The 15,528-nt window shown below is 36.1% G+C and overlaps 1 protein-coding gene across 5 annotated transcripts in view; it reads right to left on the bottom strand.

Annotated features, from left to right (window-relative positions):
* Window positions 1-4,637: 4,637 nt before the first annotated feature.
* Window positions 4,638-15,528, bottom strand: part of GABRG3 (gamma-aminobutyric acid type A receptor subunit gamma3) — a 327,545-nt gene continuing 316,654 nt past the window's right edge. For 4 of the 5 annotated variants that reach the window (XM_071547807.1, XM_071547801.1, XM_071547820.1 and 1 more), the window contains 3 exons: window positions 14,151-14,347; window positions 12,623-12,652; window positions 4,638-9,026 (listed from right to left, as the gene is read on the bottom strand). In XM_071547807.1, the coding sequence (XP_071403908.1) occupies window positions 8,748-9,026; window positions 12,623-12,652; window positions 14,151-14,347 (506 nt within the window). In that variant the 3' untranslated portion in view covers window positions 4,638-8,747. The remainder of the gene's footprint in view (window positions 9,027-12,622; window positions 12,653-14,150; window positions 14,348-15,528) is intronic. The other variant, XM_071547812.1, reaches the window with a different exon arrangement.

Below are 15,528 nucleotides of genomic sequence, written 5' to 3'. Positions count from 1 at the left end.
TAAGAAGGGTGCAAGCTTGCTTTTTTCTTGCTTTTCCTTATTTTTGTCTTCTGGTGGACCTTTGGCTCCTGCCTGACAACAGCACAACACCAGAAGACCAGCTGCACCTTATCAAAGGATATCTTTTCATCTCTGTTATGACTTATGATGCTATTAGTCTAAGACTTGTTTTATAAATATATCCTCTCTTCTGAAAACCAAGGATCTAATGCCACTGGAGGATGCAAAAATGTCTGTCTATGATGTGCACTGGTTGCCCAAAACTAGAGGATGAGCTAATGAAAATCCCATTGGCCCAGATTTTACTTACATTATTTTTTAAGGCCAGTTCTGTTGCATTCTGAAGAAACATAATTATTAAAAAAAAAAAGAAAGCATGCAAATTAATAATAAATAAATAAATCCTGGCACACATTGCTGCATGTGAAACTTTAGCATATGTAAAGGATTTTGCATTACTAACAGAGGTGCTTTCCATCCATAAAACAACATTACTAATGTGAGGTTTTTAACTATGACTGTTAAGTTGCAGTAGTCTTCTAATATCAATCAGTACGAAAATGTCTGTTTCATTTATTCCTTGTTTTCTGGATAGCTCCCTGATGCTTTCCTCAGTTTCCATTTCACAAACTGAGTTTACTTTTACTGAACTGTCAAGCAGTAATTCAATTCTTAACTAGATTTGTGGTGGTGAGACAGAGCATAACATAAAAAGGCAGAACTTATTGGCATGATTCATCATCATACTTTATTGCACACTGGAGTCTACTGGGCAGGAAATGTTATTAAATTGGAAGATGTATCAGAGCCTTCTGAACTTGGCAGGATGAGCACCTTAAACCTCTGGAAAGGCCAATGTGCTCAGCTCATTCTCCCTGAATAACTGCAAGAATATAGCTGATGTTCCAGGTTGAGTTCTGCAAGGGAGAAGAGCTGGCATTGTGTTCACACTGTGACAATGGCATGTGCTAATGACTAATGTGTAGAAGGAAAATAGTCATGGCAACGACTATGCTTACCAGTTATCCTGGAGAGTGAGGTATAACCGCATCCTACCTGGTTAGTGCATTTCTAGCATTGTTATAATAGGTGTCATCTGCTGTTAGGGAGGTCCAGAATCTGTGTTTATTTTGAGTAGACAAGTCAGTACTAGTAATTGGGCTTTGTGAAATAAAATTTCTTTTGGAAAAGCCTGCCTTAGTTGTAGGAACATGCAGAAAGTTTAAATATAAGAAGCTCAGATAGGAAAACCTGTGGGAACATGAGAAATCCGTGAAGTTTCCTTATTATCTGTGATCCAGCTGTCAGCTGCAGTGTTACTATGGACTACAATCCTGAAATGAAGTAGGCATTTCACAGACATAGTGGGTTGAGACTGACAATTCTGAGTTTGTGTATGTACAGAGGCAGGAATTAAGTTGCATTCAAAGAGCATAAATCAAGAAGACAATAAGTGGCTGCTAAAGAAACTAGTCTTGTAAAATGCAGAGTGTAGTTTTACTAGGAAATTTCATTGTGTACTGAAAAAGTTGGGATTGGGAAAGTTTTGAAATCAAATTTGATTACAAGTTTTAAATGGCAGAATCTTTACATTCAAGCAGTCTATGCAAAAGACATTTATTTTTGGATTTCTCTTTGAATTTTGTAGGATATTTTTTCCAGGTTACGTTAGACCCATGGACAAACTGCAGTCTCAAGTCTTTTAGTTTAGTGAGCTCATGTCCACTGTTGAAAATATTTTTAAAGGTTCTTGAAATTCCTTTCAAGAACATTCTATCGAAAAGGTAACACACTGTATCTTTTCTCTTAAGCAAATTTTCAGATATCTATTTCTATTTTGTTAAGTCCTCAACTTCTATAAAAAAATACAACCACCAATACATGCACACAATACTTGAATTTTCTGATAATGTGTATTTATTTGTATCCAGAAATACAAATGTTGGGATCAAAATACGAATATAAATAGTATTCTAGACGCACAGCCCTACTCCTTAACACAAAGTAATCTGGAATGGATGTGATCAAGAATGGAAAGTCATCTGTGAACTTGAGAAGATGAAGCACACAGGTGTTTGACTTTTCTGGTTAGGACAGTCTGGGGGATCGATCACTAGGATGGCTGTCTAACTTAGTATGACATACTGGTGCTAGTGCTACCTGTATTATTCAAGGCACATTGGGCACATAATTGTACTTTCATTTCACTATGACATCACAAGCTGCACTGCTAGCAACAAAATCACACACCCCTAAGAAAAACTTAGGAAAGAAAGATAATTAGAAATCTAAAATTTTGTCTGTGTTCTATAAGAAAGTTCAATTTGGCACAGAGTTGGCAGTATTTCTGTGATTCCTAAAATTGCACTCACTTTGAAAAAAAATCCATGCGTTGTCATGATAGGAAAAAGTGTTTTGAGAGCAGTATACTGTGAGTTTAGAACAGGATTATAAGAGAGGTTTGATGACAGCCTGTGATAGCCACAAACTGGTCTCAGATTCCTTCCAGGCTGGTGTTCCAACTCGTGATGGCCACAGGTTGGTCCACGATTTAAGGTTGGTATTGCATGTGAGTATGGATGACAATAAAGTCACAGGACTCCTTAATGACAGCAAAAGAGAATTTGGGGGACTGATATTGTAATCTCTCTGTACAATCTCACTGCTCTTTTGACAAATTGTTTTGTGGAAGATTAATATGATTTTTTTTTTCTTTGGAACACTCTGTCTGGCAGAGGCATACATCCCTGGGCTGCCTGTGTAGTACTGTCAGATGGAATTATTTTACCAGTTTTCCATGATTTCTGTAGTCACATGCATTTTAAGGATCCCAGGTGGTTTGTAAGTATGGAATGGATTTGGTAGTATGCTCTGTTCCACATTCATTTGTCAGTAGCTTTTTTTAAAAAAAATATGCCACAAATATTATTCACTTCATACATTTTATATTAGTGTGGAATTTAGAAATTTTAGCACTTACCTGTTTTAGGCCTCACTTTAGGTATGTAAATTACAAATCTCACTTTAAGTACTTAAGTTACAAACTTACTCTCAACTAGTTTTGAAGTAAATAAATGGATAATCAACCTCTCCAGAATATGATCTAATGCTCTTCCTCATTGTTTGTAAGAATCTTTGAACTTAAACCCCTGTTCTGGTCAATGGTCAACTCATACCTAGTGGTCTTTTCTTTAAAACCTGTAATCATAACACAGTCTCAATCATAACCCATCGTCAGGTTCACTGTGGATATTTCAGTCCTTTTATTTTAGAATACATTGTGTGAGTACAGCTTCATCTCTCAAGGGAACTGCCATAGGCTGCAAGAAATTAAAGAGACATTTAGGAGAGTATTAAGTGCTGTATTAAACTCTAAAGGGAACACCTGGGTTCCCCTACGAGTTCTAAAGGCTGGCTTAGGGCTCCAAGTAAAGTTATGTGAGTGCCTTCCTGACACCAAAGAGGCTGTTGTGTCTTCTCTGACTAGTGCCATTCATTGCCTAGATAAAAAAATACCTGGCAAGTAACTGACTGTATCAGTGCCTTATTTGTCTGATTCAGTCCTTGGGAAAGCCTACTCCTAGACACATGAATAAACATGTCTATGCTTGTCCTTCATAAATAGAAAATGATTGGAATATCAAAATGCATGTTTTGATAGAAAGCAGAGAATTCTCAGATGTCCAACTCTGATGCACTGAACTTCATTATGAATTTTCCTATACTATATGCAAAATATATAGTATAAGAATAAAGACACCATACTCTTTTTCTGTAAGTTGAGCTAATTTTGAGCTTGTCATTTGTATAGGTGGAGTGAGAAAGGATCTAAAATTAACTCAGAAAAGGAAAAACCTCTAAAGTAAAAAAAAAATCTCACCTTACAGCTGTAGAACTGCATTCCAACTGCATAGTCTGGTTTTTTCCCCTATTTTAAATAGTCTTCTGGAAAATTATCTGAATGAGTTAAACATCAGCCTTGAGTATACATTCTATTTCTTGATGAAATGAAGTTTTTGAGTGAAGAAGGAAGGATTCTTCTAAATTGCTGAAATACCACTGCAGTTTTCTTTCTATTTAAGAAATGAGAAACTTACTGTTTTGAAAAATTAAGAAAAAGCAGACAAATGTTCAGTCTGTAGCTTGAAGACATTTAGAATATTGGTCACACACTGTGGTGCTCAGGAAGAACTCCAGCAAGGTCATTGTCCCTCTTTCTAACTCTTAGACAAGGAATAGTTTAATATTAAGAAATTATAAAGGCACTGATGTAAGAGGCACAAAGATTTTACTGTGAGCAAGAAGAAGGAGAAGAAGATACCTTAAAAAAATAATCTGTGTAGGCAGCTATGATTATGAGATATGGCTTGCCTTTTCTTAGTGTATTATATCAAAACTGGGAAAGAGCAGCCAAGGGGAAGAGCACAGTCTGCTACAGGCAGGATTTACAACTTTCAGTGCGTGGTTTTGTTTTACAGCTTAGAAGGTAACACCAACCCTCCAGATCATGAAGCTAATGAAATCTGTCTGTCTTAAAATATAGTGTCTCCCTTTCCACAAAGTCAGTACCTCTAGAGCTCCCTTGCACCTGGTTGCTTGGTGCATGGGCAACAGAATAATTTTTCTAGATGTATGGTGAAGATTGGTGTTAAAAGGAGGTAAGAAAACCTTCCCTTCATGAAATGACCAAGTAAGGTGAGTTGTGATAAATTCATGCAGCATACTGGACACTGAGACACATTAGGGCTGCAGAAGTGTTTGAGATAGCTATCTGAGTTACTTGTCAGGATGTTGCCAGTTCCAGAAGTTTCATTTCCTATCAGGTAAAGGCTCATGTGTCACTGCTGTTCCAGCTGATGAATGTGCAAACCTCCAGGTAGATGATTTGGAATTAGTGGGTTGAATTGAATAAGAGGACTGCAACAAATAAGAACTGCACAGCAATAAAAAATAATTTATTTCTCTTTTTTTACCTTCATTACTCTTGGCAGCTTCTATGAAGACAGTTCTGGCTTTTGTAATTTTTATCAATTTTATTGGTATGCACAATATACCAATATACAGTTAAGAGCTGATTAAGCAGAACATGAGCATCTGAAAGAAAACAAAGGTTACCAAGGTGCCTGAGATGTTTTAAACTGCATCCATACTTCTTGATTAGAAAGTTACATTAAAATTGTGCGCTGTGTGGTGCACTTCAGTTCCACATTAGTGCTGGACATGGACACATCACGAAGTGGCTACAAGATTTTATACTCTTATTCTTGGAAGAATAAAAGATGGAGCCATCAGTATGCTAGCATGAGGGCCAGAAGAAATGAGAAGATTGAATTAAACAGATCAGTATTTTTATAAATTCTTATTTGCCTTGAAAATGCTGCCCTCAATGCAGAAAAATACTTTCAACAACTTTAATTGAAGAGAGACAATAAGATGATTGAGTTTAGACCCTCCTGGAAAAAAAATATCCTCACAATCTTTTCTGTAACTTCAACAAGGAAGGAACGTAAGGTAAAAATACTTGGGTTTGTGATTTTACATATAAATCTAAATGTACTCATTTCACTGCTCATTTGTTTTTGCCTTCCTCTGTTCTCTTCCTTGGAAGGGGAGAAAGAAGAAGTAATGAAACAAAAGTAGTTAAGTAAATGTGAGTCTTGAATATAAAATTATCTGCTAAGAAAACATTCTAAAATGCTAAAATGCAGTTCTTACATTTCACTTGGGACAGTGAAGAGAAATGTTAATTTTTTCAACTTGTAAAAGACAAGAGTATCTGGAGGTTAATGAGGATATTACTACTACAGAAGGATATGGCACATAGATATATGCAGACCATATTATCTAGGTCTCTAGAATACTTGCATTCTGAAGGATTCAGGACCTAGAAAACTCATCTTTCCTGACCTGTATGGTTTTTCAGTGGCTGCCAAAGCACAGAGCAGTAAAGCAGTGTGAGTAAACCAAGTAAATAGGAATAAGCAGAGGAATGCATCAAGGAACCTGCCAGCCTGCAGCTGCTTACCTTGCATATAAATCTTTTTTTTTTTTTTTGCACCAAGTCCAAGAGTAGAATAAATGATACAGTAGAATATATCCTCTGCTTTCAGTATGACAGCAAAAGTCAGTAGTATCTGTAGATTCTTTCTTGATAAGGACAGTAGAAATAAAAGTTGAATTATATACTTTCAACTTCTGTTTATGAAAATACTCAGAAAATGGAGGCAATATGAATGGACTTAGCAGAATCAGTCTTCCAAGGAGGATCTGCTGGCATTGCATGCTTTCAACAGCTCTCATGGGCAGCCAGGAGCATAAATATAAGAAAAACATATGCTCATCATCTAAAATCAGAATGTCCCACTTACACACTTACTCCCAGGACATTCACTCAAATATGCAATTGTTAAATAAACCTCACTTTACCTGCTCAAGATCTAATGGTGGAAGGCACCTTATTGTGCGACATTTGTCTCAATGCTAACACCAAAATCAATTGATTGTGCAGAGGGTTTTCAGGATCAACCCCCTAAAGGGTAACAGTTCCCATTCTTTTATTTAGGCTTGGAATATTTCTAATATTCTTGCAAAATATGGCTGAAGGTGACCATTAGAATAGACTAATTCATAATTAGAGATCAGGGTATTCCACTTCAATTCAATCACCTTGTTGTACTGCTTAAAATATCACTGTCATAAAATCCATACTTCCAAGTGCAGGCCTCAGAGGTTTACAGAGCAATATATTTTACAGAATAATTTGCTAATGAGAGTCAGCAAAATCTTCAACATATGTTTTGAAATCAAAAGTTTATCATTGGCTTAGAAGACATCTGAATGGGAAGATTTTGTTAAAAATAAGGTTTAGATCCTGCCTCCAAATATTTCTTCTCTCTGCCTCTAATCTGAATTTTGTCAGTTCTTTCAGAAGTGATTTCCCTCCATAACCTAAAGTCAGCTATGTCTCTGATATTTCAGACAAAGGAAAAACAGAAGATTTTGAGTAACTACAGTTAACTTTTGTGTTAGATTTTTTTTTAAATTAAAAACTCACTGGAAGAACAGAACAGCAGCAATGACAATGATGTTTCAAAGAACATGACAGCATTTCTGTTCCTTTAGAATTAGCACTGCATTAGCTTTTGCTTGTTTGCAGGGTTTTGCTTATGATGAAAAAAAAGGAAATTCTCTTCAACCACATCCACTATTCATTTTCTTATCAAATACTTCATTGAAGAGACACACATTTTTTGAGATTATAAAAAAATTATCTCCAGAAGAGAAAATAAATAGAACTGTAGGTTTAGGCATGTTTCAACTTCAATCTTTTTGTTATCCAAAAGTAGTGAAAAGCTATTTCTATTTAATTCTGAATCTGTCTTTTTCGCTTAATAACAATTACATATACAGTCTGTAAAAGATGTCATCTAGCGTAACACTGTAAAACTAGCTTTTGAAAGAATGGGTAACTTAAGAATTCAGTGGTCAAAAACTTGAAATATATAAAATTGCTTTTTACAGTAAAATATCTTTGAAAATTTAGGAGAAGAATGAAAACAACCTCCTTCTACATGTGGCAACTATTCCATGTTTAATCCAAGTGTAACAATTGCATTTCTGTAATGCACAATTCAAGTCAAAAGTGTTCAGTCGTCATCTCAGACCCAGGGAACAACTGCCATGAGTAAATACTGCAATGTTTAACTTTATGAAATGAACAAAAAAAGTTCTTTGGCACATGTTTTTCAATTTTGCAAAACAACTTTAGGAGAAAAAACAAGAATGTATGGGCACACTTTTTAGTAAATTGAAATCCAAAGAAAGTCACATATTCATGGTGCTATTATATAGTGATTTTTACTAGTAGGCTATCAATTACGACCTGCTACAATGACACAAACAAGCAGGAATCTTGTCCTGCTTCAAGAAGAGTACTGTAGAAATCAGTGACGATCCTGTCTTTAACTAGTCATAAAAAAAGACAGTTAAAAGCTTGAAAAACTGTAGAAGTTATGTCTACAGCTGCCTCAGAGATAGGCAAGTCTTATTTATATCAAAATAATAGCTTTCTTATCACTTTGCCTTTTCACCTTTATGTTAAAATCAATATGTGTAGGTAAGTGCCTAATTCCACAAATCCCAGACCTTTGCAAAATGTAACATCCATGTTTTGATCCCATCAGAAACATTTCTTACTCTCTTTCTGTGGTTAATGTGTATCAAGGACATCACTAATGAAATATTTCCCAAAACCTATGGGATATAGCTCAAGTAAATTTAAATACAAATGAGTTGGGTTTCTTGGCTTATTTGCCAGTGCCAGTGTACGTTGCTCTGAGCCTCAAGGATGTGACAGCATTTTGACGTTTGGGAATGAAAAATAAAAATTACATATTTAATCTTTGCCTGAATAGTGAATAGCTTCTAGGCCAAGGGAGAATAGTAGAGATACTAATATACAATAATTATTGATAAACATCATTTACACTACAAATTCAGCTGAACTTTGTAAGAATCTTTTCATTAAAATGAATAGCAGTTAGGAGAGAATTCTTTGATGTTTTTCTTTTTCAGGAAATTAGATATTAAAATTCTTCATCAGGCTCTGTAATGGTGATGAAGAAGGTGAAGGTTAAGGTGGTCTTTGTAATTTGAGATGAAACTGATTGTGTCCTTCACTTTTTCTGCACTTTCACCATCCATCCACAGTGAGAAAACACAGCAGTCTTCACCTCTATAGGCAACATTTAGAGATAGAGGTATCCAACCCAGTAGACCAGGTTAAACAGCAGAAAGGATGTAGGAAAAAAGACCCTGGAGTAAGAGTCCAGTTCTAAGATGTCTATGTGAATTCGTCCTCTCCTCCATGAGCCTGATTTGCACTCTTCATAACAACAGAAAAAACTCTGACAGTCTTTCCCATCCAGACATTCGTAGACACACGTGTCTTCAAATTCTTGCCAATACATGGCATTGTTCAATGTGATGACTGTAGTTGGTGGTCTCATATCAAGTACAGAATAATTCTGAGGAGAGACAAAAAGCACAATTCAATAAGGTTCCATGGATGATGCAAATCAAAAATCACAGGAACTGAGAATAAGAGGTCAATATTTTAGAAATTCTAAATCTAAGGGGCATCTTTCTTTCCCTCAAAAGATGCTTTTTCAGATGCATTTCCATAAAGATATTGTAGAGTGGCAAGTGAAAAAAATCTCTACTTGGGTAACTCAACCATATATTTCCCAATAATTTTTTTTTCACACTTAGGAGTTCACTTGCCTGTCAGAATATTAGTTGCAAGCTGTTTTAAACACTTGCAGCCACTATATTTAAGAATGGATTCTGAAAAATAAGGAAGATATCTTCTTTCTCTATTTAATTACAGAATGACCTTCACTTGGCATAGATTCATTCACTGTCTCTTAACTTAGAATCATAGAATCATAGAATCATAGAATCGATTGGGTTGGAAAAGACCTCCGAGATCATTGAGTCCAACCCTTGGTCCAACTCTAGTCCATTTACTAGATCATGGCACTCAGCGCCACGTCCAATCTGCGTTTAAAAATCTCTAGGGATGGTGAATCCATCACCTCTCTGGGCAGCCCATTCCAATGCCTGATTAACTTGATCATGATTTATAAAAACAGATATGATCAGCAAAAATAGTGATCATTTCAGTACAAGATTTCCAAATGCCATCCCTAATAAGTGCCCTTAGTGCTTATCACACTAACCATGCTCAGAAAAAGAACACTTGGATATCACACATCCTCACAGTACCATTCGCACCTACAGACCTCTCCTTCTTCAATGTACTCCCTATTTACACTTTGTCAGCTTTCCTGTTGCATAATTTCCTTTTCACGAAAGATGTTTTCTCACAATAGTCTCCCCTCTCCTTAAGCCACCCATTCCATCTTCACAAATGTCACTTCCTCCACTGGCATCACTAGAAAAGGTCCCATCAGCGTCACTGCCAGTCTGCACTGCTCTGACAAAGCAGACACCAGCCTTGTCAGCGTGGTTTTCTCTACCTAAGGGCCCTTCCTGTCCCTGTGATTGCGCTGAGCTTTGCCTTTGCCTGCAGGAGCATGCTGGCTGTGCACTAACAAGCAGTCAACACTGCTTGCATTCAGGAGGATGCTCTGGGCCCTTGCCCTCACACTTAGTCTACAAAGTACTCAGCATTTCCTGTTAAAGGTGTTAGAGTGTATCTGCAAACTTTCATGCTGGATGTGAAAAACATTGGTGATATGATACGCCTCAGTGGAAGTTTTTATTTTTCTATTGACTTCATTTTATTTCTACAAATGGCTTGGCACACTGTAATGTTACGCATTTCATTAAAATGTCGGTCCCTGAGCTAAGAACTTGGTGTGGCATCTGTCTGCTTATATGTTGGCATTGTCAACACAGATAACTACATCTGAACAACTGCCCAATTCCTTCTGGATGCAATTAATTTCATCATAAGTAGATGCCTAAAGTCTCTCAGGTGCACTGTGCTGTGGACTGCAAACAGACTGCAGTTTATGAGCAGATTATTGCAAATCTATTTGTTGTGAATGACTTTATCTCTCAGATTAGATGACAGAAATTACATCCTTATGGTCTTCTCTCTCATTTTGTAAAGCTTTGTGTGACTGATTTCAGAGCCTGAAAATGTGTCTCCAAGTGAAAAAGGTACCAGAAATATTTTTTGACTGGAGCACTTTGGAGAGAAAAAAAATATGACTAGAGTATACACAAAATTCTGCTATACCACTGCACCACATATTGTAGATTTATTGTGGGTCTTATGAAGATTTCCTACTCAGGAACTGAAACTTTCCATGCCTGGCTAAAATATTTATGTTAAAAGGAAGAAAGGCTAATTTAGATTTTGGTGAGTGAAGATAACTACTCTGGCTCTGCAAAGGAAACTTTCCCATTTGCGAATAGCCTGGGGATTTTTGTTTCTCTTTTGTTATATCAACTATCTGCTCAGGACAGAAGATAAAACAAATACTCTGATAATACAGAGAGATTAATCTGTTTTAATCTCTCTCGGCTAGGAGGTGTCCTGAACAGACAAGATACCAGGAGAAGGTGGATGGTCCCCATTATGTTCTGCATATCCAGCTGAGCTGGGAGTGGGAGGAGAGCAGAGCACACACAGTGGGTATCAGCCCAGTCTCACCGTGGCAGTCTGCCTTGGACAAGGCAGTTCAGATGCAGTGTTAAACATTCTTAATAATATTACTTCAGACAAGGTATAAGTGTGTTCTCCAGATGGAGAAAAAACAGGAGTGGGCTTACCTGAACATGGATTTACTAAGGTTAATAAATTTCATCTTTAAGATGCTATCACTACAAGGTTGGAAAATGCAAAGTGATGTCTTAAGAGCCAGACACACGGCTCATTTTAGCAATTTAAGCTATAATTTTAACACAGAAGCCATTTATGCATAAAAAAGGCCCTGCTCAGTATCGATATTATGAGGAAAAAAATGAAAGAGTGAATAAAATACTTGAAAATGCTGGAGATAATTTCAAGCAGATCACACTGACTAATTCTAGAGAAAGACTGTTGAATTCTAATATAATTTTAGCTGTGTATCTTTTCCCTATCATTTTCATTTGGAGAAAGAAAAGTGCTAATACCCACTGAATGTGCCCTGTTGACTTCATCTTTCAGAAAAGTCTGTCCAGGCAGTGACATCAGTAGAGAGTGTATAAATGCAATGATTTCTGTAAACCATTCATTTTCAATGAGTTGACTTTCAAACCTATACAAGGTCTCAAAATGCATCAAACTCAGGTCAGGAAAAAAGAAAACAGAAGAAAAGAAAAAGGTGTATAACAATATTTGTAAAAGATAGGATACCAACATGGAGTTAGCAGTTGTAAATTATAAACTTCAGCATATTCAAACCAAGAAATGGAAATGGAAATAAACAATGTATGAGTTCTGACACTGTTCTTATCTGATAGCCAGTCATTCAGCCAGATGATTAAATGGCCTTCTGTATGCTCCTCTGTTCTTTATATCTGCAAATATTATAGCCCGCATTCCAGTTTCAGATTTCATACAAAGTAGAGACACTTATTTTGTGCCCTGTTTCAGCTTTATTCCTGCAGTACATATTCCATTTGTAGACATAGTACAGCTGTGTTCAACTTGTGTGCCTAAATTGTTTGAAAATCCACCTGAAAGCTTCCTAAAAGATTTTGCAGATATACATAGATGAACAATTTTTATGAAACTTAGTTAAAACTCCGTATAAGGTTATGGCATAACTTGTGCTTATTACTTTTTTATAAAATGCAATGAGCAACTACAGTATTATATAAAGCAGACACACAAAATTTCTGAGGTAAAAATAACACACAATATTCCACACTTGACCACTCTCCCTCCCAAATCACTTGATAAGTTCTTATAGAAAGAGGCAGCTATGTTCATCTTCCAAACCTGAAAACAAACTGACCTTTTAACAAAAAAGCAAAATAATATTTATAGTGAAGTCAGGGTAAAGCATAACAAAGAATAGAGCTTCCTTGGGAATTACTGCAAGTAAACATCAACATACATTCATGCCCCTATTGCTCCCATTGAATAATGTAGTTCACTTACCATCACATGACCAAAACTTACATCAGGTAGCTTAAATAAAGATTAAAAAAAAGAATTATTCAGAAGAAAACATGGTGATTTCTTCATAAACATCAAAGTTCAATGGCATTCCTCGAACCAATGCATTTGTTCATAAAACACTTCATGCTTTGTGTTCTATATATTCAGCATAATAATCTGTACACTTGAAAATTGCATAAAACATTAGCAGAATGCATACCTACTTCTTGTGCATGGAAAATCTTTATTCAACTGACTACATTTATTTATTTATCAAAAAGTAGCTAAGTGAGCATTTGTTCTGGTACTAACTCCATCAATTCTGCATGCTTTCCTTCATCTTCATTCACAAGTCTGGAAATGCATCCTACTAACAAATATACTCATGAATTTTTAACTCAGCCTTTCTATAGGATAGTAAATTTAGTCTTATCATTATCAAGTAAATTTTTGTTGTCTTACACTATTCTTTTGATAACAATCTTTTGCTTTTTGTGGCAAAAACTTTTTACAAGAAGCTATTATATGTTTAATAGAGTTTTCATTGACTAAGTCTCTGGCTTTCTAGGCTTTTTCTAATCCCATATTTATTTCAGCTTTTCCTTCATTAATTCTTCATTTAATAATTTTCTGTAATGCTTCATTCAATCCCCTTTTTACCTTGTGACCCATTATTCCCTAAGCTTAGCCTTCTCTCTCTTCCTCTTTCACACTTTTCCTATTTGGCTTTGATTTCTGATTTCAAATGTCCTTATTTCCACCCTTATGTGCAAAGACATCCAAGATCTTCAATAATTGATCCCGAATACATAAGATTTACCACTGGTCTTGAGTGGACAACTCCCTTCCCTGTGTTTACACTGCGATTTTTTTCTTATTAAACTGCCCTCTCTCATTCTCATAGTCAGTTATGAAGTATATCAGGCAATTCTTCTTGTATGATTGTTTTAGCTGATTCTAAATTAACAACTGTTGTATATTTCTGGGTGTTAGATTTGGAAGTGTTTTTTTGGCCAAAAATGCAGCCATGTATAATGACTTCCATTTTTTTACTTGGGATAAAGCACCTCTGTGCACAGGGCCAAAACCAACTGCTAGTTCGCAGTGCAGAGTTTGAAATTCCACTCATGAAGTTTATGAATACTTTCAGACCTGTTAAGGCATGAAATAGCAATGCATTTGGATATACATTGATGCACATATATTTGTATAACAAGCTATGCAATGTGTTTTAGTGGGAGCCGGTTATGACTACCAGCACAGTAACTGGAGGACAGAAGACACACAGGTAGGGTAGCTGCTTCATGGTCAGCAGGCTGCTTCTGTTGGGAATAGACCTCACTCAGCAGGCACATAAGTGCTTCTACTGTTACTGCTGGTAACTTTTCCATCAGCTTCCAGGGAAGGTCATGCCACAAACTGGGAAAATCTCAGAGGAGTGGAGCGTCATGGGATTACAGGCTATCACTCAATGATTATCTGCATTTTGAGCTGTGCGTGAAAAGAAATTTAAATGCTTCTGTCTTACCGACTTTTTCTTTTTAGTACAGCTTGGTTTCCTGCAACTTGAGTAGTAGTTGAGGGTTGCATACTCCATCAGAGCAGCAAAGACAAATAGAAAGCATACAGTCACAAACAAATCCATAGCGGTGACATAGGAGACACGGGGTAATGACTTTCTTGCAATGGTACTCAAAGTTGTCATGGTCAATACTGTGGTGATGCCTGCAGAGAGAAACTTGATTTAATTGTATGCAACATCGCTCCTCCATATCACAGAACAATCTTTGGAAATAAACATACGAAACAGAAATCCAGACTGTACCCAAGTAGTTAATTGATTAATTTCATTTAGCACTATTAAAAAAATAAGGGAAAATCAGTAGGGCCAATGTTATTTTGTAAAGAAATATTTGCTTAGTTATTTTTCATCTTTGCAAAAGTGACATTCCTATGCCTCTCAATATGCTTTGCCTCCTCTCTTCATTTTTCTGATCTCAGTTAGATTGGAGTTGGATGTGAGAGAGGAGAGAATGAAATTTTTCAAGAAAAGTATAAACCAGGACTTCCTTTGGAGTCCTTCACTGCTATTTTCCTGCTGAGTATGGGAACTCAATGTCACTTGCTCAGTCTGAGTAAGACTCTCATACAAACTTCAGATGTAGCATTAATGGAAATAGCCTTCTTAATTCATAGAAAGCATCACTTTGATTGATTTAGTAAGAATGAATATAATGGGAATTATTTTGTGTGAGATATCTACAACAATACAACTAGTCCTACAATGAAATCTGTGCCATGTCAGTTATTTAACTGCTGGTAATTAACACAATTTCTCTTTATTCCTGAGGAATAGAAGTCTTTTCATTCTCAGCTTGGACTGATACTTTTAATCATTTGTTATGAACTGCACTCTTCTGATAGAATAAAATAAAACTTCTCAGTGGCTTAGAGAAAAAAAAAGCTATCACTCAAATACTTCTCAAGAGAGAACCTGCTTTACAAACAACATAACCATAAGGTAATCTTTCTTTTTTATAGTTAAAGTGATACTTCACAATGGTCCATAGTGTTTAAAATGTCAAGGACTGACTGAAATTATGCCTTATAGTATATGCCTCTTCTCACAAAGAGCACTCTGGAGAGAAAGAAGTATCTGTGGATTACTTTTGACTATGTTCTCTTTATGAAGGATTGTCTGCCTCTGCTCTATAACATTTGATAGAAGCTACAGTGATTGACAGGAATAACCCTCTTCATTAAACCAACAGAAATTCCCTGGAAAAGCCAGAAGGCAGATTACTGCCCAGGTCTCAACCTTCTTCTACAATGAATAATTAATTGAATTCCTAATATATCCATTATCCAGAAACAAACAAATAAAAAGTTTCCAAAAAGAAACACAA

The sequence above is a fragment of the Pithys albifrons genome, chromosome 1 (genome assembly GCF_047495875.1).
Source record: "Pithys albifrons albifrons isolate INPA30051 chromosome 1, PitAlb_v1, whole genome shotgun sequence".
NCBI lineage: Eukaryota > Metazoa > Chordata > Aves > Passeriformes > Thamnophilidae > Pithys > Pithys albifrons.
This window is presented reverse-complemented; position numbering and strand designations above follow the sequence as displayed.